The sequence below is a fragment of the Felis catus genome, chromosome X, assembly GCF_018350175.1.
Source record: "Felis catus isolate Fca126 chromosome X, F.catus_Fca126_mat1.0, whole genome shotgun sequence".
NCBI lineage: Eukaryota > Metazoa > Chordata > Mammalia > Carnivora > Felidae > Felis > Felis catus.
The window spans coordinates 124,908,476-124,933,259 of NC_058386.1; the positions used below are offsets into that span (position 1 = coordinate 124,908,476).

Genomic DNA, 24,784 nt, shown 5'->3' on the forward strand with positions numbered 1-24,784 from the left:
GTGGAATAGCCATTGGCCCACTCGTTCCAAGCAATATTGGTGCCACATTTCAAAATAATAATAATGATTAAAAACAAAAAACAAAAACAGGGGCGCCTGGGTGGCTCAGTCTTGATTCTGGCTCAGGTCATGATCTCGTGGTTCATGAGTTCAAGCCCCGCATTAGGCCCTGCACTGACAGTGCAGAGCTTGCTTGGGATTGTGTCTCTCCCTCTCTCTGCTCCTTCCCCACTCATGCTCGTGCTCTCTCTCTCAATATAAATAAACTTTAAAAAATAAATAAAATCATGAAAGGAAATTGCACTGGACATAATAGAAAGGTTATTTGATTTTTTAAAATAGACCATCAAACTATGAAACAATTGTAACTAGAGATGCTAGATAACAAGAGAATCTGAAATCCTTTGGGATACTATCAAAACATGTCTAGTTTGAACCTCTTTGAACTAAGGCAAGCTTTTAGCAAACCAAGAAAAATCAGTTTGGGGAGCAGGGAGGCTCAGAGTTATTCTAAACAACCTACATTTACCTATACAGCTGACTTGAGGGAAGGAGAAGGTATAGCCAAAATGAGGATCAAATGGAATTTGTGCATTTAATTTGCTTATGTCCTGGGAATATCTTAGAAATTCCAGTCAAGGTACAAATTATTTAGCATGGTGTGATTATATGTATATGAGAGTAATCAAACAAAACCTAGACAAAAATGGGTTGAAGAGATCATTTTGTTGGGGGTGGGGTGCGGTGTGGAATAGTGAAGCTGATTACATCAGTAGGTTACACGTGCCTGAACAAATGATGCTTAAGCTCTAGAGCCATCTCTGGGTGGCCCAGTGGACTCCAGTAAAAATGCCAGTCCGTGGGATACTAGGTTGGGAGGGGCGAATCTGTGGTAGGGGCCTTGACACCTCTGAAGTCTCCTGCATAACTCAATTGTATAGATATTTAAGGGATAAAGAGAGGGGTTGTTTGTTTGTTTTCTAATCAGGATCAGAATTTCTTTAATATCTTTAGTTTCCACACTCCCAACTTTGATTTACTGTACATGAGCTTAGGGAAAATGGGTGTTTGTCATTTTCAGAAAGCCCAGATACAGTTTTAGAAAGACCCCAGGGAGGATGGATATCACTGGTCCTCCTTTGGAGACTGTTGGGGCCAGCTTAATCAGTGTGCAACAGACAGTTTTATTCTCCCTAGCATCAGAATATTGAAGTGCCTGCATCTGGTGCTCTGTCCTTCCATTATCCCCAGTTGCCAGATTTGGAATTTAGCCCAGAAAGTGCACATGTTGCAGAAGGTGAAATGTAAGCACCATAGCTCTTCCCTGATTCGTCGGTTTGCTCAGAGCTCAGAGAAGGGAAAGCAAAGCCTAGGGCCTGGCTGATTAACAGTTTACTGATCCTCCCTGCAACCCCTCCAGGAGATCCCATCAGACAGCAACAGTCTTGGATATACTAAGGTGGGAAGGGATTAGGTGACAAGTCCAAAGTCACACAGCACAGCCCTATAATGGTCAGTTTGAGGAAAAGAGGCTGACTTTCTCCTGCGAGCATATAGACTTTGCTTTCTTCTTACTGATATTTTAAGTCGACATTGTCAGTTGAGTGGGTAGCATGTTGTGTTGTGTTTTATTTTGTTTCTGTCTGTTCTAGAAGTGCCCAGGGCTCTGTTATTAGGAGCAAGAAGGTATGACTTTGGGGTTTTTTGTATTGTCCAGTTTTGATCATACAAATTTTCATTTTTTCCAGAGGTGTTTCCTGCTCCTTTCGCTAAACACACAGCATGCATGTATCAGATCATCCAATCCAGCCAAAGTCTATCTCAGTATCATCTGCTATCTCTCTTTCCTCCTTACTTATCTCTGGAGAGGAGGGTGCCACTGGCGATAGAACACCAGAAATATATAAAGCTTCCAACTTGACTCAAAAAGAATTTCAAACAAACAGATGGACTTGCTCGTGAACATGTGAGTCAAAGTTCTTTATAGCTTCAAATTCTCATACACCCCCTGCCCATCCCTCTCTTTCTGCAGGCCAGTAAGTGCACAGTGATTGGAGGCTCTGGATTTCTGGGGCAGCACATGGTGGAGCAGTTGCTGGCAAGAGGCTACGCTGTCAATGTATTTGATATACGGCAAGGGTTTGACAATCCCCAGGTGCACTTCTTTCTGGGTGACCTCTGCAACCAACAGGTAATGATGGACCACCCAGCCTTGCCAGTTTTCCACAGGCCCCCAAAGGGAAACTACCAGGCTTACCCTGCTCAGAGGTCAGCCAAATTGTTTCAAAAAAAATTTTTTTGAAAAAATTTAAAGTTACACGAAGGAATTTAACACATACCCTCATTTTGTCAGTACAACTGCACTCTACCATGGTAGTGCAAAAGCAGCCATGGTCAGTACATAAAGGAATGGGTGCAACTGTGTGCCAATAAAACTTTATTTACAACATTGTCCACAGGCTGTACTGTGCCGACTACTGTTCCAGAGTATTCAGTTGATCTTGGAACAACATGGGTCAGAGACACCGACCCTCTGTGTACAACTTTTGACTCCCCAAAAGCTTAACTGCTAGTAGCCTACTGTTGACCTTACCGGTAATATAAACAGTCACTTAACACACATTTTGTATGTTGTATGTATTATATACAATATTATTACAATAAAGTAAGCTACAAAAAAGGAAATGTTGTTAAGTAAACCATAAGGAGTAGGGCACATGGGTGGCTCAGTCACTTGAGCATCTGACTTTGGCTTAGCTCATGATCTCACAGTTCGCAAGTTTGAACCCCACTTTGGGCTTGCTGCTGTCAGTGCAGAGCCCACTTTGGATCCTCTGTCCCCCTCTCTCTGCCCCTGTCCCTCTTGTGCTCTCTCAAAAATAAATAAGCATTAAAAAAAGAAAACCACAGGAAGAGAAAATACATTCATGGTCCTGTATTGTATTTACCTCAAAACCACATATAAGTGGGCCCATGCAGTTCAAATCCGTGTTGTTCAAAGGTCACCTATGTACCCCAAAGTGCAGTCGCTGGTTTTCAGGGTTTTTTTATTGATATGTTTCACATTCCATAAACTTCATATTTTTAAAGTGTACAATTCAGTGGTTGTTTGTGTAGTTAAAAAGTTGTGTGACCATCACCTTGGTCTCATTCCAGAACATTTTCATCATCCCAGCAGAAAATCCCAGGCCCATTAGCAGTTGTTCCCCTTTTGCTCTCCTGCCCTCCCAGCCCTTGGCAACCCACTCGTCTCCTGTCTCTGTAGATGTGCCTGCTCTGGGCATTTCATATAAGTGGAATCATGCAATAATATATGTCCTTTTATGACTGGCTTCTTTCACTGAGCATGTTTGCAGGCTTTACTTGCGTCATAAGGGTATTAATATTTTGAGTTTTATTAGATGTTGCCAAATTGCTGAACAAAGCTGCTATATCAGTTTTCTGTTCACACCAGCAGTGTGGTTGGTAGGATCCGCATCGTTCTACGTCTTTGCCAACACTCAGTGTACTTAGACTTTTTGGTATCGCCATTCCAAAGAATGTGGAATGGTAGTTTGGTGAGGCTTAGAGTCATGTGCCCTCCCTATTCAGGAGGCCAGACTCTGTGCTCTTTGTTGATCCTCTGTGAAGTGCCTGTCAACAACCTTTGTCCATTTGTCTTTGGGTTACCTTATTTCTCTTATGGATTTAGAATGCTCTATCACAGACAGCTTCCTTCAGCCTGTCCATGGGCTCTTATTCTTGACTTTGGCGTCATTTGCCATAGTTGTTTTACTTTGAATTTTAAGGACACAGCTTCCCTCGCAGGCTGTCTTCTCTCCCATCCTGCCCACACCTCTGAGCCTGGAGATGGGGTAGAAGTCTTCCTTGTTTGTCATTGCCACTTCCTCACTGCCCTAAGATCCCTCTGGCTATGCAGATGGTGCCAGCAGACTGTACATACCCCAGTGCCTTCCTTGGGACAGTCATCCACAGCCATGTGTTCCCGTTCCCAGGGGACTCCATCTCATTTCTTAGTGATTTTAGCTCCTGGCCGAGGTCGGCCTCATCATAACTGTCGATAAGTTCAGTAATCACACAAATGACCCTGCCAATACCCTCACCTCACCTCTCCTTGGCCTTCTGTCACTCAGCCTCTTGGCTTCCAGGCCTGTTGTCATCCCCCGCCCCAGAGCCTGTTATCGTTACTAAATGTGTCCTCAACATGATCTCACTTACAGGCCCCCCACTCTGCACCACCTCCTATCTTTCTAGTTCATAACCTAATACCTTCACCTACCAATTCTTAAACCGCACCCAGATTTCTGGCTCTTTTCCACTCTCCATCACCCAGTTTGTGTCCTCACTGCCTTTGAGTCCATGGCTGACTTACTCTCTTGCATAACACTTATCCCCCTTGCCTCTTTCTTCTTGTCTGTATCAGTCAGGGTTCTCCAGACAAACAACCACTAACGTGTGTGTGTATGTAGATAAAGAGGAAGAGGGAGAGAGAGATGGAGAAAGGGATAGAATAAGATTTAATTAAATAAATTGGCTCATGGGATTGTGGGGCTGGCAAGATTGAAATTTGCAGGGCAGGCCAGCCGGCTGGAAACTCATGCAGGAGCTGATGCTGCAGTCCTGAGGCAGAATTTCTTACAGAAACCTCAGGGTTTGCTCTTAAGGCCTTTCAAGTAATTGGATGAAGCCCACACAGAGTATGGATGATAATCTCCTGTACTTAAAGTCAGCTGATTATAGATGTTAACCACAGTCATAAAATACCTTTATGGCAACACCTAGACAGGTATTTGATGGAATGATGGGACTGGAGCCTCACCAAGTGGACACATAAACTTCTACATCAGGTTGTACTTCCTAGGTATAACCCCAGTCCTGGTTAAATCTGATTCTCCCTCCTTCCTCGGGGCCTCTGGGCACTGAACAGGGCCGAAGTAGAAAATACAAGGTTTTTTGCCTTGTTCTTCATGGCCATGGCCTTCAAACTGGTCCCATGGTACCTCATGGCACCACATAACACTGACGTGCCTGTGACCGCATCCACGCTCTGCAGGTGCCTCATCTGTGCCAGCTGGAGCCCCTCTCTTCCTACCCAGTGATTCAGCTAGGGATTCTGGCCTTTCTCTCCTGCATCAGCAATTGATCCCTGTCTGCCCAATCATAGCCATCAGCACACAGACATATTGCAGGCTCACCCATCGAAAGAAAGCAAAACGCCCTGATGGGAGATCCCACTCCAGCCATTGCCCCACATGTCTCTCTCGTGTCATAGAGGGAGCTCAAAGAACCATTTGCACTTGTTGCCTCTGATTGCTTCATTCCATTGCCTCTTACAAGTACTCCAGCTAGGTTGTCACCAACAGCCCCCTGTCACAGCCATCGGGGGCCTAGAGGAAACCAGATCCAGTGGCCAAGCCTAGGACACCCCACTTGCCCATTTCTCCTCTTGCCATTCTGTCTCATCTCTATAATTTCTTTTTTCTGGTTCTTGTTCTCCTTATCTCTATAGTTTCTAAATGTGGCAGGCTCCAGAGCTTATTGCTTATATCTCTTTTCTTCTCTGAGCACACTCAGTGTCCACGTGAATCCCCCCTCCCCTGGTTCACCGATGAAATACAGTCTAGGAGCTGATGAGCTCCCAGCTTGATATCTCCAGCCTGTAGCTCTCCTGGACTGTATCTGTCCAGCAGGCAGATATCTCTATTTAGATACATAATAGACATTTTAGACTTGCCATATCCAAAATTCAGCTCCTGGTTCCCTGCTACAGGCCCCCTCTCCCACTACAGCAAGCCTACTAAAGTCCTTTCCCTCTCAATAAATGACCCACTCTGTTTTTCCAGTTGCTTTGGCCAAACACCGTACATTTACCTTTGATTCCTTTCTCTTGTACCCTTCATCCCATTCATCATCAGATCTTTTTGACTGCACTCTCCGAATAGATCCCCAATTCACCAACTTCTTATTCCTTCATTTGTTACCATGCTTCTCGAAGCCACCACCCTTTTAATGCATAAATCAAATCTTGATACCCGTCTGTTCAGAAGTCTCCAGTGATCCAGTTCTGTTTAGAGCAAACATGTAAGCCCTTATAGTCACCTATGAGGTCCTGCATGATTTGCCCTCACTACCTCTCTGGCCTAACCCTCTCTTGTATTGCTCTGCTCATTGCTCTGCTCCAGGCACACTGGTGTCTTTACCACTCCTCAGACTCACTGAGTTTCTGCCTCAGGGCCTTTGTACTCTCACTGCTCTTTCTACCATGAATGCTCTTTGTGAACCACCAACCTTGCTCCCTAAATTTAAGTCTCCGACCAACTTATGCTAAGCCACAAGCCACTCTAGATCTCCTTTACTCTGTATTATATTTCTGTATAACACTTGATACTAGCTGATATACTCTGTATCTACTTGTTTATCTGCCCACCATCCCTGGAGAAAGGAAGTTCCATGAAGGCAGCGATATTGTCTCTCTTGATCAATGCTGTGTACTCTCAAAGGAGATGAGACTCCTTAGCAAACTTCAGCTTCCTTCCAAACTGCCCTCTCAAGTATCTACTACTCCTGTGATATGGTTGCTAGTCTTTTATTTACGAAGTTTTTTTTTAAGCACAAACTTAAAGCAAGACCCTCCAGCATGGTGTATTCTCCAGCTACACTCAGCTACTCAGGCACCAGCAGGGAGAAGGAGAGAGTTGCATTTAACCAGGGCTGCAGTTTGCCAGACCAACTTGATAAAGACAGACATAGGCAAGGTCAAGATTGCAATGATGGATCAAGAAGCCCAAGCTAAAGAGGATGTGAAAAGGGTGAAGGGGTTTAAAATGGGTTTGAAAGTCACTACTTAGGTTTTGTGCCGTATTCTTGAATTCGTTCATCAGTACTTCTTCTCTCCCATTTCTTTCTTCTAGGTTCCTTCCTCTTCCTGAAGTGTTTCCTTTAGCATCCTTCAGTGAATATTTGGGCAGAAAACTTTCTATGGCCCTTGTATGCTTGAAAATGTTGTTATGTCACCCTTTCTCATAAGTGCTTATTTGCTGGGGGTGGAATTGTAGGTTCATAACTATTCCTTCCAACACTCAATCTGATTATTCCTTTGAGGGTCAGCTGGGTTTTAATCTCATGCCTTTTAGGATTTTCTTTTTTATCCTGTATACTCTATGGAAAGCATGTCTAGGTCTGACTTTTCATTTTGTATTTAAATCCTACTGAACACCTAGTGGGCCATTGGACTCTGAGGATGGAGTTCTGTCCTCATTTCTGGAAAATTCTTCAAATACTGACTCTACTTCCATTCTCTTTTCTTTCTGGAAGCCTTACCAGACATATGGAGGGAAGGTGGAGTCCTTAATTATATTCTACATGTCTGTTAGTTTCTCCTTCATGTGTTCTTTCAAGTTCTGTCTTTGTAATATTTCATAGATTTCCTCTGTATCATATCCACTCACAGACAGTCTTGTTTCACCTATATCCCCACCCCACCCTCATTGTTTTGAAGCCAATCCTAAACACCATTATCATTTTTATTCCTATAAATATTTCAGTATTTGCACTAAAAGATAAGGAGCCTTTTTAAAAACACAGTTCCATAACTACATCTAAAACATGGTGACAATTCCCTAAGTTCCAGCCTGTGTTCAAATACCCCTAAATGTCTCATAAGTGCTTTTAAATAGAGTTCTTTCTAAGTAATGAACCAAGAAGATTTCTTTCCAAATAACGAACCAAGAAGATTTCTTTCCAAATAATGAACCAAGAAGGTTAAGATACTGAAGTTGATTGAACTAGTTAAGTCTCTTATAAAAGTTCCCCTTCACATTTCATTTGTTGAATAACTGATATTTATTTAGAACTGTATTTATTGTCCTGTAGCATTTCCCATGGACTGGATTTTGCAGATTGCATTCCCATGGTTTTGTTTGACATGTCCCTCTGTTCTCTAGGGTTTCTAAACTGGTAGATCTGGGACTGCACTGTCCAGTAAAGCAGATGTAGTACAGAAAAAGGGAATATACATAATTCATTAATAATTTTTATCTGGATTACATATTGAAATGATAGTATTTTGGATATATTAAATAAAATACATTATAATTATTTTCATCCATTTATTTTTACTTTTTTGATGTGAGTACTACAAAGTTTAAAGTCAGATCTCTGCCTTATATTTCTAGTGGACTAAAAGCTGGATCTGATTCTGGTTCAGTTTTTTCCTCTGGGGCACCAATAGCAATATGCACATCTAGTGCTCAGATTTTGATTTCTGTATGCTATTGCCCATAAAAGGACCAGGGTTCCTTGGGAATATAGCTTATTCAGGACTCTGAGCAGGGGTAGTACAGTGAGCCTGAGACATTTTCTTAGGACAAAATTAAGAAAGTGCTCAAAACCTAATAAGAATATGTCAAAAGGACAAAGGAACCTGGGGTGCCTACGTGGTTCAGTCGGTGAAGTGTCTAACTCTTGACTTTGGCTCAGGTCATGATCTCACAGTTTGTGAGTTTGAGCCCTACGCCAGGCTCTGCTCTGGCAGGTTTGGAGCCTGCTCAGGATTCTCTGCCTCTCTTTGCCCATCCCATGTGCCCTCCCCCCAATCTCTCTCTCTCTCTCTCTCTCTCTCTCTCTCTCGATATATGTGTGTGTGTGTATATATATATATATATATATCTTTCAATAAATAAATAAATAAACTTTAAAAATTTTAAAAAAGAAGGATATGAACCAACTTGAAGAGCTTCCACTGGCCAAATTTGGGACACTTAAACCTCACAAAAGGTAATAGTAGTGGATAGTAATGCATTGAATAAAATAAGAATCCATGTGTCCCTGAAAATGATAAAAAGAAAAATTAGGGGGCACCTGGGTGGCTTAGTCAGTTATGCTTCCAACTCTTGATTTTAGTTGAGATCACGATCTCACAGCTCGTGGGTTCAAGCCCTGTGTCAGGCTCTAGGCTGACAGCATGGAGCCTGCTTGGGATTCTCTCTCTCTCCCTCTTTCTCTCTGCCCCTCCCCTACTCGCTTCTCTCAAAATAAATAAATAAACTTTAAAAAAAAAAACTAGTATAAAGGAGGGGGAACATCTACATTACAGAGGAATGCCAACTAATAAAAGTAAAACAAATGCTAGAATTAGGGTTTTTACCATTTTGCAATAATGTGTTAATAAGTGTTCCAGGCAAGAATCATCACTGAATGTTCAAGATTGAAAGAGACAGAAGAGACATGAGGACTAAATACAATATGATCCATGATTGGATCCTGGATCCAAATATAAAAATGCCTTTAAAGGACATTACTGGGACAATGGGAGAAATTTGGATATAGACTAATTATTGGATAAGAGTGTCCTGTTACATTTATTGTGTGTGATCATTATTTAGTGGTATTTAGGAGGATGTCTTTATTCTTAGAAAATACCTAATGAAGAGTTTAGAGGCAAAGTGGCACAATGTCTCAACTTACTCTTAAGTGGTTTCAAAAAAAAAAAAGATCTTGTGTGTGTGTACCTACAAAGAAAATTTTGGCAAAATATTAATAATCAGTGGATCTAGGCACATAACTCATGATTGTCTTTGTTTTAGTGATGTTCGTCTGTTGATGATCATTCCTAGATCTTATTACTTAATGAAGGTTTTGTAAAATGGTGACATGCTATCATTCTTTCTTTCTTAATTCAATTCTTTGTACCTTATGCAGATTAAATGTTTGACTGTTTTTGTTTCCTTTATTAGTTTATAGAAGGAATTCGTATTCTTACTGGTGATCAAATTGCCCCTTCTGTGGCCAGTGAGAGCCTCTTCAAGATGACGCTTGAGTCCTTTTAACAGGACCCCAGGAGTCTTGGCTAGCTAGCTTCCTTACTTTCTGGCTCAACAAGGTGTTCCTGACTCGTCTTATCTATTTCCTGCCCCAGATCTATAATCAGCCATTGCTCTCAGGAACTCTGGTTCCTTTTAGCAGTAAATTAAGCATACCTGTTTTTATTTCCTTTCAGCTCTTGCTGTTCCATATCTATTTTCACAGAAGGGACTACTCCTGTGTATTGGCTGTTTGCACTGCCTTTCATGGTGTGGGACTTTTTCATATTATTCATAATTTGTATCTATGAGCTGGTTTTCCCAGGAGTTTTACCCTCAGGTGCCCTGAATTGTCACACACATGCATACATACCCCCCATGGTACACAGAGGCACAGATACTGCCTTTGTCTGGACCCCACAGGCTTCTTTCTTATGCCCTAAACCAGTTTTTCCTGGGGACCAGTCAATGGGGAGGGGCGATTGAAAGGACAACATGGTTTCTATCCTATGTACTTCTGTATTATTTGAATCTTTTACAATGAGATGTATTTCCATGTTAATTAGACTTATGAAAGGGCAAGACACCTACATGCCATAGATTGGAGAGTGGGAATGTGAGGAGGCTGTTTACTTGTCTAAAGCAGGAATAATTTCTTTGGTCTCTGTTTGCTTTTCTAGGATCTCTACCCAGCTCTGAAAGGTGTAAGCACGGTTTTCCACTGTGCATCACCCCCACCATCCAGTAACAACAAGGAACTCTTTTATAGAGTGAATTACATTGGCACCAAGAATGTCATTGAAACTTGCAAAGAGGCTGGGGTTCAGGTAAGGGGAAAGCTGGAGTGAGTGCTATCAGGAGCATGTCGTGGCCCCTTCTAAGTGTGTGGGAGCCAGGGTTCTTCTTGCTCTCTTCCTGGGTCTAGCCAGGCTTGCTTCCTAAAATATTGTGAAGATCCTAGAATCAACCCTAGGAGCTGCTGGGCCAATTTGAGCTATAATACTCTTTAACTGCATCTCAGTAGACCATCTGAAGATGCTAAGGCTTATCAGTCTCTGGTTAAAGAGCTGTAAAATGTCTATTGCTTATATTTTTTATTATGTCATAAAATTTACCATTTTATCCATTTTTTAATTTACAGTTCAGTGGCATCAAGTACATTCATATTGCTCGGCAAACATCCCCACAACCCATCTCTACTTTCATCTTCCCAAACTGAAACTCTATCCCCATTAAACAATAGCGCCCCTCCCCCTCCTATCCAAGCCCTTGGCACCCACTATCCTACATTCTGTTTCCATGAATCTAGAGACTGCATAGAAGTGGACTTTATATCTAGCTTCTTTCACTCAGCATAAGGTCTTCTACGTTCATCTATATTGTAGCCTGTGTCAGAATGTCTTTTTTTTTTTAACCACTTAAAAACATTCCGTTGTGTGGATAGGCCACATTTTGTCTAGCCATTCATTCATCAGTGGACACCTGTTGCTTACATGTTTGACTAGTGTGAATCATGCTGCTAGAGATGTAGGTGTATAAATATCTGCTCCAGTCTCTGCTTTCAGTTCTTTTGGGTAAATACCCAGAAGTGGAATTCCTGGATCATACACTAATTCTATGTTTAACCTTTTAAGGAACTGCCATACTATTTTCCAGACCTTGCTTACATTTTCAAAGAAAAATTAGCTGTTTACTTTTTACCAATAGAAACCTGTTATAATTCAGATCTGAGGGCATATGAATTTCCACCATGTCATAGCTTGCTGCTTTGTTATAAATCTTGGTTCTCAGGATCATCACCCTTATGGGCCACCCAGCATCATCAGCTGACCCAGCAAGAACAAGTGGGTGCCTGGTGGCTCAGTCGGTTGAGCATCCGACTCTTGATTTAGGCTCAGGTCATAATCTCACGGTTCGTGGGATCAAGACCCATGTCAGGCTCTGCACTGATAGCATGAAGCCTGCTTGGGAATCTCTCTCTCCCTCCTTTGTACCTCCCCAGCTCATGCACACAATCACTCATGCTCTCTCTCCCTCTATCTCTCTCAAAATAAATAAACAAACACCAATAAATAAAAAATAAATAAATAAAACATTAAAAGGAAAGAACAAGTGGATAAGGAGCTCTTCAGAGGTCAGTGCCTGGAAAGGTTGGATCATAGTAATAGTGACCCCTTATACTTTGCAAATGATAAGACATTTTGCCCTGTAGTTGTCACCTGATTTGCTTCTCAGTAGGTAACCAGGAGCTACTAATGTCTCTTAATAGGTGAGGAACCAGATTTGGAAGGCTAAATGATATCTCTTTGCCAGTAATGAAAGAGGTGGGATTAAAACCAGACCCTGTAATGCCAAATCCCAGACTCCTTAGTCTATACCATGCTTGAGCTCTGTGAATTTCACTGCTGCTGTTTTTTTTTTTTTTCACGGAATAAACAAATAAGAATAATATAGTACTCATATAATCATCACAGAGTATAAGTAACACTACTGGTGAAGTTGAAGCCCTGTGTGTTTCCATCCTCAATGCCATTGCTGTCCTTCCCCACCCATGGAGAATGACTGTCCTGAACTTGGGTTTATCATTGCTCTTTGCTCCATGTGCAACCAATATAAGTTATCAGTTTGCATGTTAAAAACTTTATAGAAATGATATAGTGAATATATCTTCCTGCAACTTGTATTTTCTCCCAACATGTTTTTTGAGATTTTTCCATCTCAATATATGTATATGGAGTATATTCACTGAAGTGGCAGAATAGCTTAGTGGCTGCAGTGCAGAAAGTGGCTTTTCATATTATATTTAGGAAACATTCCTAACACTGGAATCAAGAGACTGTTTAATGTGGGTTTTCTCCCCAAAGGTTTAAAGTATTATTTTGCACATTCAAATCTTTAACCCACCAACAGTTTAAGTTTGTATGTGGTCTGAGGTAGCGATTGAATTTTTGTTGTTCAGCATCATTTATCATGTGACCCATCCCTTATCTGCTCTTCAGTGCCCCCTCCAGCACATCTCAGATGTAGGTGCCTTCCACGGGTCTCTTCCCAGCTCTTTCTTCTGCTTCATTGGCTTCCGCCTGTGCCCATACTACTGTGCTCTGCCTTCAGTAAGCAAGGCTTAAGGTCAATCTCAGTATGTGCTAGAACAACTCACCCCCTAGCCATGTTCTTCAGAATTTGCGTGGCTGTCCTTAGCCCTTTGCTCATCCATATAAATTTTAGAACCAACTTCTCGAGTTCCTTGATAAAGGCTGTTGGAGTTGTTATTGTCATTGCATCAAATTTAAAGGCAATTTGGGAGAGAATCGATACCTTTCCAATACTCAGTCTTTGTATCCATAAATACATAATAACATCTCTATCTCTCTCTTTAATGCCTTTTAATAGAGTTTTATCCTTTACTTTAGAAAGATTTTGTACATCTTTTGTTAAACTTATCCCTGTGTTCTTAATTTTGGGTTATTAAAATATCTTTCATATTTTTAATTGCTAATGACAAACACAATTTTTGTATATTGATTTTGGACTCACCAACTCTGCTGAACTGTAACTATAATATTTTCTGTATGTTCATAATGTTTTCTGTGTAGACATTTCCAACATCTGTGAATGGTAATAGTTTTGTTTCTTCTTTTCAAATTATTCCTTATTGTTTGTCTTAACCCACTACACTTGCTAGGACTTCCAGTACAATGTTGAATAAAAGCGGTAAAGATACGATTCGAACTATTGGTGTTCAGTTTTTGACGTGCTGCCTTTAACCAGAGGGCTGGAAGCTGGGACCCTTGTAAGAAAGCATTTCCTTTCCAATAGCACTTCTCAAGTGGGTATGGTGCACATGTGCTTGTGTACCTGTGCTGACATGCCAGGGTTGGTACCAGAAGCACCAGGCATCTTTTTCAGACAGACATCTCCCTCTAAGTTTGGGGGCTATCCTTCTCCCTTGAGGAATCATTCCCACAGTGAGATACCTGTTCCATCTCTCAGTAGTGATAGAGAAAAAAACGTGAAATCCACTGTTTTAGAATGTATCTCGAATCCACGTAGCTAACAAAAGATGCTGATCTTTGAATTATTTTAAAAATACCTGGATAGCAAAGCATTGCAGTAAATAATTTGTACAGTGCCTTGCCTGTGAGGGTTGTGAACATGTTGTTTGATTCTCTTTCATGCATGACCATCAGATTGTTTAAATAATGATCATTTCTTACTTTTATTTTTTTTAACCTTCCTTTCTCCTCTGCCAGAAACTCATTTTAACCAGCAGTGCTAGTGTCGTCTTTGAGGGTGTCAACATCAAGAATGGAACCGAAGACCTCCCTTATGCTATGAAACCCATTGACTATTACACGGAGACAAAAATCTTACAGGAGAGAGTACGTACCTGAGAACTCGTTGAGTGACAAGCGAGTTCCATGAACATCTGTAAGGTTTAGATTTTTAAGAAAAATATTTATGAAGTTAGTGTTCTCAGGCCTGAATACCTAACTTGGGAAGTAAAATTCGTGGATGAAATTCGATTTAAAAAATAATAACAATAGCTTAATGTGAGTGTTTTACAGGAACTTTCTCATTTAAACTTCACAATGACCCTATAAGGTGGTTATTATTATCATCACCAGGTTACAGATGAGGACAGTTGATGCACAGAGATTCACTTTCTTCTTGAGACTCTGCAACTAGTGGGTGGCTAACCCCATGCACTCAACCTCTACGCTATGCAAGGTTACTCAGTTGCCATAGAAATCAGAGGCAATTTATGATGATCCCAAACACGCAAACAGAACTTGGGCTTGACACACAAGTGTTTTCATTTGAACACACCTTCCTAGTGGCACTCTTACCCCCTTCCCTTATTCTTAAACAATGAAAGGATCTTGCTTTATTTTAAGGAAAAGTACGTGGCAAGGCACTGGTTTCCACTTGGCAAACTAGCTTCGCCCAGGAGCGCCTGGTTTTAGCAGCAGTCCGAGTTGAGTAACAGGGCCAGTAAGCCTTTGGACTCCAGGGCTACAGGGACCCTGACAGCAGCTAGCTCCAGGACTAATGTCCAGAGAGAATATTACCCTAAGGGTATACTTAACATGAAAGCCATAGATGCTCATTGAGCACAGACAGCTTGCCTTAGCGGGGGAAGCTGTGACCTTACCTCTCCCAGGTGTTTGCAGCATATCATACCCACTGAGGTTGCATTTCACAGCCAGCAAACTAGAGCTTAGTGCTGGCTTGGCATGCATCCCACTGTGCTGTCTGAGAGCCAGCTGCCTCCCATCTGTTTGGTATTCCTCCAACTCAAAAAGTTCCTGAATAACTCATCTACAGGGAGACACAAGGGCATCCCCAATCTAGGGGGTAGAAGCCTGGCTTTTTGTAAGCTGCAGTCCTGTCTCCAGCTTCTGCCACCCTCTCCTTGGAGCATGGAGAGCCTCACAGAGCTCCCACCTGCTAGGACTTGAACCAAGAAGCACTCTCATCTAAGGCACTGGGACTCCCCCTGTCTACCCTCAGGAGCTGTAAGTGGCAGCCATGCCTCAGACCATCAGTGCCTCACTTGCGTTGACTTTTGGCTGCTCAATTAGAAGTAAGCAAAGCCTATAAATGCCTGCAACAGTGACCTTCCTGGAGCCCCATGTCAGCCCCCGTTGGCACACATCTTGCTGTTGATTTTCAGACCTCTCAACTGATGATAAACTCAGTGAACTCAAAGTCAGCTTAAACTCACCAGGAGGAAAACATGTGCAAGAATTTTGCCACCATAGAGTAGAAATCCTAGGTGAGGTGGTACAATAAGTACACATATCAGGCACATACGGAAACAGTTGACATGGGTCACCTCATTTGGTCCTCCCATCCGGGTAGGAGCTGTCGTGGTCCACATTTTTACTAATAACATAGCAAATCATTCGGGATGTTTTGTCACTTTTGAAGCAAAACCTGTTTCTCTGTACTTCAAGTCCTTAAGTTCTAGTTTGTCCACTAAGCCACGCGAAACGTATCTTTTCTGACAGTGGATGACACAAATAACGGCTGCCACTTCTTGAGTGCTTACTAGGTATTAGGCACTGCTCTAGGCTTTACCTGTGTTGGATAATCTCTTTAGCTACCCAGTCACTGCACTGTTTCTCCCAGACCCATTACCTTCTCAGTCCCTTCTTCCTGGCCCACTTGGGTTCGTCAGAGACCCTTCCCAGGAGGTCGTTCTTAGAACTGACCAGAGCGGCCTGTGACTGGTGGAAACAAGCACGTGGAGCTTAAGGCAGGAGACTAAAGGCTAACTTGCTAACTAGAACCCTCAGATTTTTTCCACAAACTGCAGCCAAGGCTCATCTTCCCCTGGCTGCAGTTGTGCATTTTAGGCCTTTCTCTTTTTTTTTTTTTTCCATCTGCTACTATATTTTTATTTTTTTTTTCAGTATATGAAATTTATTGTCAAAATGGTTTCCATACAACACCCAGTGCTCATCCCAAAAGGTGCCCTCTCCAATACCCATCACCCACCCTCCCCTCCCTCCCACCCCCCATCAACCCTCAGTTTGTTCTCAGTTTTTAAGAGTCTCTCATGTTTTGGCTCTCTCCCACTCTAACCTCTTTTTTTTTTTTTCCTTCCCCTCCCCCATGGGTTTCTGTCAAGTTTCTCAGGATCCACATAAGAGTGAAAACATATGGTATCTGTCTTTCTCTGTATGGCTTATTTCACTTAGCATCACACTCTCCAGTTCCATCCACGTTGCTACAAAGGGCCATATTTCATTCTTTCTCATTGCCCTGTAGTACTCCATTGTGTATATAAACCACAATTTCTTTATCCATTCATCAGTTGATGGACATTTAGTAGGCCTTTCTCTTTAATCATACTGTGGTTGTTGTTGCTGTTGTTGTTGTTGTTGTTGTTGTTGTTTAAGTAGGCTCCACACCCAACATAGGGCTTTAATTCACAACCCTGAGTCGCATGTTCCATTGACTGAGCCAGTCAGGTGACCTTGATCATACTGGTTTTGACCCAGCTACCTCTCCTGTGTTTTCAAATTTGGGTGGCATGGGTGGATGGGATAGAGAAGTAGCTTCAAATTATACCAGAGCAGACGCCAGCCTCCATGTCTCCTGTGAGTCGTGCTACTGACCTGCCCTTTCTGCTCTTTACAGGCAGTCCTGGACGCCAATGATCCTGAGAGAAATTTTTTAACCATAGCCATCCGCCCTCATGGCATTTTTGGCCCAAAGGACCCCCAGTTGGTCCCCATCCTCATTGAGGCAGCCAAGAAAGGCAAGATGAAGTTTGTGATTGGGTAAGTTGGCCCACAGTTGGTCTTCTTCATGACCCCTTGACAAGTATCAGTCAAGTTTGTGTAGCTCTCTTCCAATGTGGCCTTTTCTGCCACCCTCTCTGTTTGTCTCCTGGGGCTGCCACAAGTGACCACAAACTGAGGGCCTTAAAACAACAGAGATTAATTCTCTCCCAGTTCTGGAGGCCAGAAGTCCGAAATCAAGGCATTGGCAGGGTTGGTCCTTCTGGAAACTGAGGGAGAATCTCTTCCAGGCCTTTCTCCCAGCTTCTGGTGGTGGCCAGCAGTCCTTGGTGTTACTTAGCTTGTGACAAATCACTCTAATCTCTGCCTCCACATTCACATGAGCATCTTTTCTGTGTGTCTCTATCCCAATTTCCCTTTTAAAGGGATGCCAGCCACTGGATTTAGAGTCCATCCTACCCCAATATGTCCTCATCTTAACTTGATTACACCTTCAGAGACTCTAATTCCAAATAAGGTCACATCCAAAAGTTCCAGGGAGACATGAATTTGGGGAGGACAGTGTTCAACCTAGTACACTGTCAGGTAGCCTGGGAAAATATTTGTGTCCCTGTTGGGAAATTGAGGAAATAGGCTCAAGGGGGAAAAGAGTGGCACAAGGTCAAGGGCCAGGCCTTCAGCTCTCCTTGCATCTAGGAAGGCAGGTAGAGGTGTTCGCATTCCTCATCAAGGAAAGTGCAGGTGGTAAGACCCTTGCAGGTGGTGACAGAGTGTGGCTGTTTCCCCAGTACACCTTGGCTTCCTTCCTTTCTTTTTCTTTCTTTCCTCCTCTTATTCCTGTGTCCTGGCACCTTGCTTCTCTGCCTCTTGCTTTGCTTCCTTGCTGCCCTGTCTTCTTGCTTTGAGGGATTAGAAAGAGATGGTAGAAAAGTGTGAGGCCAAAGTAAGCCATTAGCCCAGAGTGTCCCCGGGGGAGTTGAAGAGCCGCTACCCAAATAGAAGCCCAGAGCAGGTAATATCGGGGTTGGCCTTGCCAGGATAGGGCAGGCTGGGCACTGGGCTCTCAGACTCATTGCTTGGCCCTTACATATCCCACCTCTGAGGGCCCCAGGAACGTTGGCCCCTGCACATCTCTAACTGTGGAACCATTCCCGGCATGCCCACAGAAATGGGGAGAACCTGGTGGACTTCACCTTCGTGGAGAATGTGGTGCATGGACACATCCTGGCTGCAGAGCACCTCTCCCAAGATGCGGCCATCAGTGGGAAGGTAAGGCTCCTGCTCCTCCTGCCCCGTGTGTGTTTGCCTATCTTCGGATTGTGTCTCCCCATGATTGGATTTGTTGGCAAATTGCCTTCATGTTCCCGTGTCCTGGCCGATCTGGTCCGAGGTTGATCCCCTATGGTAGGTGGTGGGGTGACATCGCAGTGCCACACAGCTCCAAACAGCCCAAATCTGGGGCCAATGAGCTGGAATTGAGTAAACACTCAGGACCTGGTTCTCCATGTTACGTGACCTGGATACACACAGTGGACTTGACTGCTCCCAGCAGGGTCCCACGTACATTTGATGGGGTGCTTCCTATTCATCTTTTCTCCTGCTTATTCTGGAAATTTCTCCATTTCTCCCCCATTGCCCACCCATGCCCATGCCTCTCACCGCTCCAGAGGGGTGGATATACCTAAATGTCCTGGCATTTGGCACCTGGTGGGCAGGATGGACATGTCAGGGGAGGTGAGCCCTCATGCAGAGAGGGGAGAGCACATTAGGGCCTCCTCACCCTCTCCTCCCACTCATAGGGCCTCCATCTTCCTGTTTCTCACCACTACCTTTGGAAGTCCCTCTTTGGGCCTCATTTTTCTCCTGGACCTCTGCTGTTTTCCCACTGCTGTAACACTTAGGGTGGTAGGACTAGGGTAAGTGTATGGCTTTTGGTTTAGATGAAACACATCACATTTGAGAAATGTAATATAACCTGTTTGTTGCATCTGAAGATAAAGAGTTTTACCATGAAGAACATTATTATTAAATTAAGTGCAATTAACAAACATACTTTCCTGAATTCAATCTAAGCTTCACTTAAAAATCCTGGCCCATAGGTAAAACTCCTCACCTTCCCTCTCGACTTTAAGGCTACCTGCCCATAGCTGCAAACCAAAAAAGCCCCTCTGCCGCAGTCTGACATTGGTAGATTGGAGACACTAGGTGGGCAGGCAGGGAGAGCCACTAGCTTCCTAAAATACTGGTCCCAGGCTGAGCCAGCAGCATGTGGCTAAGCTCCCAAGTTCCAAGTGTGGTCTTCTCACCTCTGCAGCTGGGGAGCATTTTCTAACTTCTTGTTCTCTCTCCAGGCATTTCACATCACCAATGACGAGCCCATCCCTTTCTGGACATTCCTGTCTCGTATCCTGACAGGCCTCAACTATGAGGCCCCCAAGTATCACATCCCGTACTGGGTGGCCTACTACCTGGCTCTTCTGCTGTCCCTCCTGGTGATGGTGATCAGTCCTATCATCTGTGTCCAGCCCACTTTCACACCAATGCGGGTTGCACTGGCCGGCACATTCCACTATTACAGCTGTGAGAGAGCCAAACAGGTCATGGGCTACCGGCCCCTGGTCACCATGGATGACGCCATAGAAAGGACTATACAGGGCTTTCACCACCTGCGGAAGGTCAAGTGAGGCACCCCGGATACTGGGCCCTCTCAGTGCATTCCCCAGCCACTAACTGTCCCCTGTGGATCAATAAACTAACCTCCTTCAAGCGAGTTTCCTCTGAGCTTAGGTCTCCTCCTGCCAGTTAGATGAGACCACACCCAGCTCTTCTGCGACCACAAGGGTGGAGAAAGCAGCAGACATTTCTCCCTTTGTAGGATTGGATTTGAATTTCTTAAAGCAGGCAGCTTCATATTCTGCTGTGTGGTGTTCTCGTTCTTTCCCTCTTCCTCTCTGCCACCCCTCCTGAGTCCTGGGTTACTTATCATTCCAGTGTGCTTGTGCATAATCAAGGAAGCTATAGGGAAGAAACAACCCATTTGCTAATTGATCATGAGAAAGTACATTTTCTTCCATGTGAACTGATACTAGAGGAGAAGCCACAAACTGTTCGGGGAGCCACATAATACAGATATACTAGAAGAAGAGCAGAAGTTATAAACACATGGTGAAACTTCAAATGTACATTTCAAATACACACAGAAGTTAGAGCAAAAACTTTTAAAAATTTTAAATAATTGTCACCCCACCACCAGCAATCTCCAGAGGGAAGAGACCGCTTGTTGGTCACCTCCATATATGCGTCCAGGTTCTCTCTCAGGTGTAGCTGGTGTGCCTGCCTGCATTGTTTTTTCATAAAATGTTCTTTCATGGACACATGTCTCTTTAGCAGCAGAGCCCCATTGTCCATTTTAGTTGCAAGGTGGTAGTCTGCCCCAGTAGCCTGCCATTTCAGCTGTGTAGTTCCTGTTCTAACATGGGACGTGGGGCCACTTGACAGTCTGCCACTGAAGAGGTCAGAGAGAAGTACCTCCTGGATCTGCTTGGAGTTTGGGCAGAAACTCCACGAGATGATGCAGAAAGGGCTATTTCTCTGCAGCTCACGTTCATAGAACCCTTCAGCCAGTTTCCAAAAGGCAAAGCACATCTGTTTCAGTGCTCTCTATTTTCTGGTGATATTCTGCTTACAGAACCTGCTTTCTTCCCAGACTCATTGAAATGTAATGTTAAAGATTTCTGCTTTCTTCTCTGCCTTTGTCCAGGGGTGGAGAGGCAGCAGGAGAGACTGGAGTAAAGTGAAGGTCTTGTACATGCCATGAGGTATGTGTGATAGGAACGTCACCCCCGCCTGGGGGTAGACTGTATGAAGCTGATGGGGCAGGGGAGCACAAGCAGAAATAAGACAGGGTCTTTGCCCCGGAGGCAATTAGAATAGAGGAGCTTGATATATGTTCACAATCCGGGGTGCCTGGGAGACAAGGTGGTGTAATTTCAGGGGAAGGAGACATGGCTTCCAGGCAAGACCATCAAAAAGGCTTCCAACGAGGAGGCGACAGCATTGAGTTGGACCTCAAAGGATGGATAAAGGGTCCATAGGTGTAGACCCCTAGGTGGCATTTCAGGCTGAAAGGCCAGGTTCATAAGCAATGACTTGTCATAAGTTCATTAGTAGTGTGTTGTCTTTCTCAGATTCAGTGAAGTACAGAAGTGACCAGACTGGCTTGGGGCGGGGGGGGGGGGGGGGGGGGGGTGCGGCATGGAGCAGTGGGAGGTTGGTTTGGTTGAAGAGATAAGTAGGGCTGAGGATGCCAAGCCAAGAGGCCTTAAACTTTGTCCTGTATGCATGGGAAACTGTTCAGGGTTTACACAGTGGAGGGCAAAAATCAAGAAGCTTATATCACCACCCTGTGTGGGGCCTGGGAGATCAAATAGGAAGTAACAAAAGTCTGAGCAATGCTGTAGCCATGGAAATAGAAATGAAGCCTTAGTGGGAGCACCTGGAAAGGACTCAGCTTGCTGCTTGATTTCTTAGGCGGAGTGGGAGGGAGGAGGAGGCCACGGCATAGAACTGATGGACTCTGCTTTCAGAGCTGTGAGGAGGAGACTCTCAGGCCTAGAAGAGGGAGACTGGCAGACCAAAGTGCCCACAGCTTTGTCCTCCCAGCTTTCTTGGGAAAATGCTACCAGCTGCCCCTACAAAAGGTGTCCCTCACCGAACTGTCCAGAGTTCGTACGTCCTGTCCATCTGTATCTACTGCCTCAGGGAACCTCTGGTCTGCTCACTTGTTTTGTTCACCCATTCATTGTACACGTTTTTTGGGCACTGCCTGGGCTTCAGTGGTGAATGAAACAGGTACAACCTGGAGCTGACATTGCAGTGGAGCTACCCTCCCTGCCGCAGAGGGCTTTTATGACTCCTTGCTCTGCCCTGTATTCCTGACTCAGACCTACATCACTCCCCACCCCCACCCCCATCCGTTTGGAGAAAGTCCAACTGCCCGGGAAGGCTAGCCTTGGCACCCCCATGGGGAGCTTGTTAGAAATGATGGGGCCCCACCTCAGACTTACTGAGCAGAGACTCCGTGAGCCTGCCACTCTGCTTACGGGCTCCACGCATGGCTCCCCACCACTGAAGGAGACTCCCACCAGGTCACCAAGTCCAGCTAGAACCTTGCTTCAGTTATTGCAAGACTGAACTTGTCTTCCTAACCAGCCCGAGTCCCTGGGCCACCCCAATCTGTCCCTTTCCTGATGGCTGATAGCCTTGCAGTACACCTCCCTAAAATAACATCCTAGAGAACCAACCTAGGCCTGCGCCTCTCCCCCATGGCATATCCATCTGTAAAATCATGCTGGAGGGAAGGCAGTTCTCTCCCAGCTTGAGGACAGCTGAAAGTCCATGCCCAGTTCTGCATGTTCATTGGGGAGGTCTCTCATTTCAGTCCCTCCTCCCTCCCTGTTGATACTGACCTAGTTCAGCACCTGGCCCTCTCTGCACCTGGATCGGGTGTACTGGGACAGCCAAGATGATCTGTCTGCCTCCCCTGATCCAGACTTTATGTATCTCCAGGTCATCCTTCCTAAAAGAGACCTAGATTTGTCCCTCCTCTGTCAAAAACACTTCAGTGGGTCCCAACTTTCTCTGGAACACATTCTGCAGCCAGTTTTTCACAACCTGTGCTCAGCCTGCTTTTCCAGCCTTTTCCACTGGGCTTCACACCTACTGCACTCCAGCCAAACTCCTCATGCCTTGTCAGACGTCCCCTTGCTCACATTGCCCTGGCTGCCTGTCTTGTCCTCTCCCTGTTATGTCCCCAAATCCAAAATAGCCAGATCCCTTCCCTGCAAAAAGCTTACCCTCTTTCTCCCAATTGGAAATCATCCACTTGCTCGGGACTCCCAGCCTGTAGCTCTCAATCTTCGCTTTATTTAATGTATTCCCTCGGTGTACTTCCTCCCACCCCTACCAGGCTAGGAGCTCCTTGAGGGCAGAGCCAACCAACATCCCCACAGCACCAAGTGGGTGCTCAAGAAATGGGGGTTATTACCTGCCTGGCTTGAAATCCTAGAGTAACTGCAGCAACAGAAGGAAACAGCCAGTGGGACTGGTTGGAGTAGGGGTTCCAGGCCTGGCATTCATGCGTGGAATTGGGAGGTCTGTGAATTCTATGAATTGGCTACAACCTTTGGGACATCTGTGAGTATGTGTCTTTTGTCAACAGAGGGCACGGAGCTGTCAGCTTTCAAAGATGACTATGGCCCAATACAAAATCCAAGCTGGTGGGATGGGTGCCAGCAGCTGTAGGGAAGCCTGCTTTTGAGGAAGGGTCCAAGAGAGACAAGTTGACAGGGAAGAGGCCAGAGTGGAGCTCCCAGGCCTCATTAGCATCTCCATCTGGCAGTGTCCATGGACCGAGAGGTGGCTGTGGCCAGCTGCTCTGCCTGTAGGTCCATGACTTCAAGATAGAGAAGGACTGGAAGCAAGGTAGAAGTGGACTTGTCAGATGGGACAGAAATGCGTTAGGCCTCTGGCCACAGCCCTTCAAGTGCTGGTGTACATTTCTATCCACTGACTAGGATATCCTTGCCTTGCTGTGTGATAACAGCCCTTGCTGGTATAAAGTTCTCCCTTCTGCTGAACTGAAATACCTCTCTGCAACTCCCCTTGCCTTCCCTCTCTCCACCCAGCACCAGCAAGCTAGCCTATAAGCTCCTCATGGCTCCTCAGCTCCATTCTGCTCTGCATAGCTCACCTCAGCGTATCTGGTCCTGCTGGGCAAGTACCTGTTCTTTCAAACTTTGTTTCCAACATCATTCACTCCTCACAGCTTTTGCCCTACAGTCTCTCTCTCCTGGCTTCCTACAAAGCCCAGCCTGCACTGCCATCAGTCATTGGCTCAGCTGCCTGGGTCTCCTACAAGCCGCTACACTCCTCAAGGTCCAGGGACTTTGGATTTGTTTCTCTGCCTCTGAAGTCCTGTGCAGTGGCTACTCCTGGGACCAGACTGAAAGGGAATTTAGAGGACAAAGCTACTAACACCCACTTTGACCAGCTGGGGGAGCCCCAGAGAGAAGAAGCCATGGCGTAGGGCACTCAGGCAATTAGCAGAGCCAGGGCTAAACCACAAGCTCAAAATCCCCTAGGTTAGTGCACCCCACATTATCCACCGAGATTCAGGCAGTTTACACAGCAAAGGTGCCCATCTGGGGAGGAAGGGGCACAGGCTCTAATCTGAGGCTTTGCAACATGAAGGGCTCAAAAGGCACAAATAAGAGGAATGGAGACTAAAAAGAGGCATGTGGAGAAACACTAGAACCTTCCATCAGCAGCATGCACCTCTTTACCCCAGCACTGCCTAGTTGTCAATTGTGGAAGACTTCAAATGATAATGGACCCAAATTAGAGTGTACGCTTTGCCAGCTCTTTCACCCACTCAGCCCCAGAAGGTTTGTTCACATTAGATCCTTCAGCCCAGAAAACTTTCTAGCATGAACTGGGTAGGGGAGAAAGAGAGGGAAGAGGGTGAAAGCCTCTCAGCCCTTGCCCTGTACTGCAACTCTTGGGAGACACCTTCTCTAGTAGGTACTGGTAGACATACACACCACTGGCTTTGTTCTCTGTGGGGAGGGGTGGGGACCATCAATTCAGAAAATATTAACTGAGCACCTGCTAAGTCCAAAGGGATGCAGAAGTGACCAAGATAGAGCATTTACCCTCAGAGAGTCCCACAGAGAA

General features: G+C 44.7%; 2 protein-coding genes across 7 annotated transcripts in view; both read left to right on the forward strand.

Moving 5' to 3' along the window:
* Window positions 1–19,820, forward strand: part of NSDHL (NAD(P) dependent steroid dehydrogenase-like) — a 29,580-nt gene extending 9,760 nt beyond the window's left edge. For 3 of the 6 annotated variants that reach the window (XM_004000985.6, XM_006944090.5, XM_006944089.5), the window contains 6 exons: window positions 2,033–2,191; window positions 10,481–10,627; window positions 14,051–14,179; window positions 16,947–17,089; window positions 18,217–18,319; window positions 19,402–19,820. In XM_004000985.6, coding sequence (XP_004001034.1) covers window positions 2,033–2,191; window positions 10,481–10,627; window positions 14,051–14,179; window positions 16,947–17,089; window positions 18,217–18,319; window positions 19,402–19,734 — 1,014 coding nt within the window. In that variant the 3' untranslated portion in view covers window positions 19,735–19,820. The remainder of the gene's footprint in view (window positions 1–2,032; window positions 2,192–10,480; window positions 10,628–14,050; window positions 14,180–16,946; window positions 17,090–18,216; window positions 18,320–19,401) is intronic. The other 3 variants (XM_006944091.5, XM_045051326.1, XM_019824469.3) reach the window with 2 other exon arrangements.
* Window positions 19,821–20,112: 292 nt separating this feature from the next.
* ZNF185 (zinc finger protein 185 with LIM domain) overlaps window positions 20,113–24,784 on the forward strand; it is a 95,342-nt gene continuing 90,670 nt past the window's right edge. Inside the window, exon 1 of the mRNA XM_019824451.2 lies at window positions 20,113–20,868. The gene's annotated coding sequence lies outside the window, so the exon portion shown is untranslated. The remainder of the gene's footprint in view (window positions 20,869–24,784) is intronic.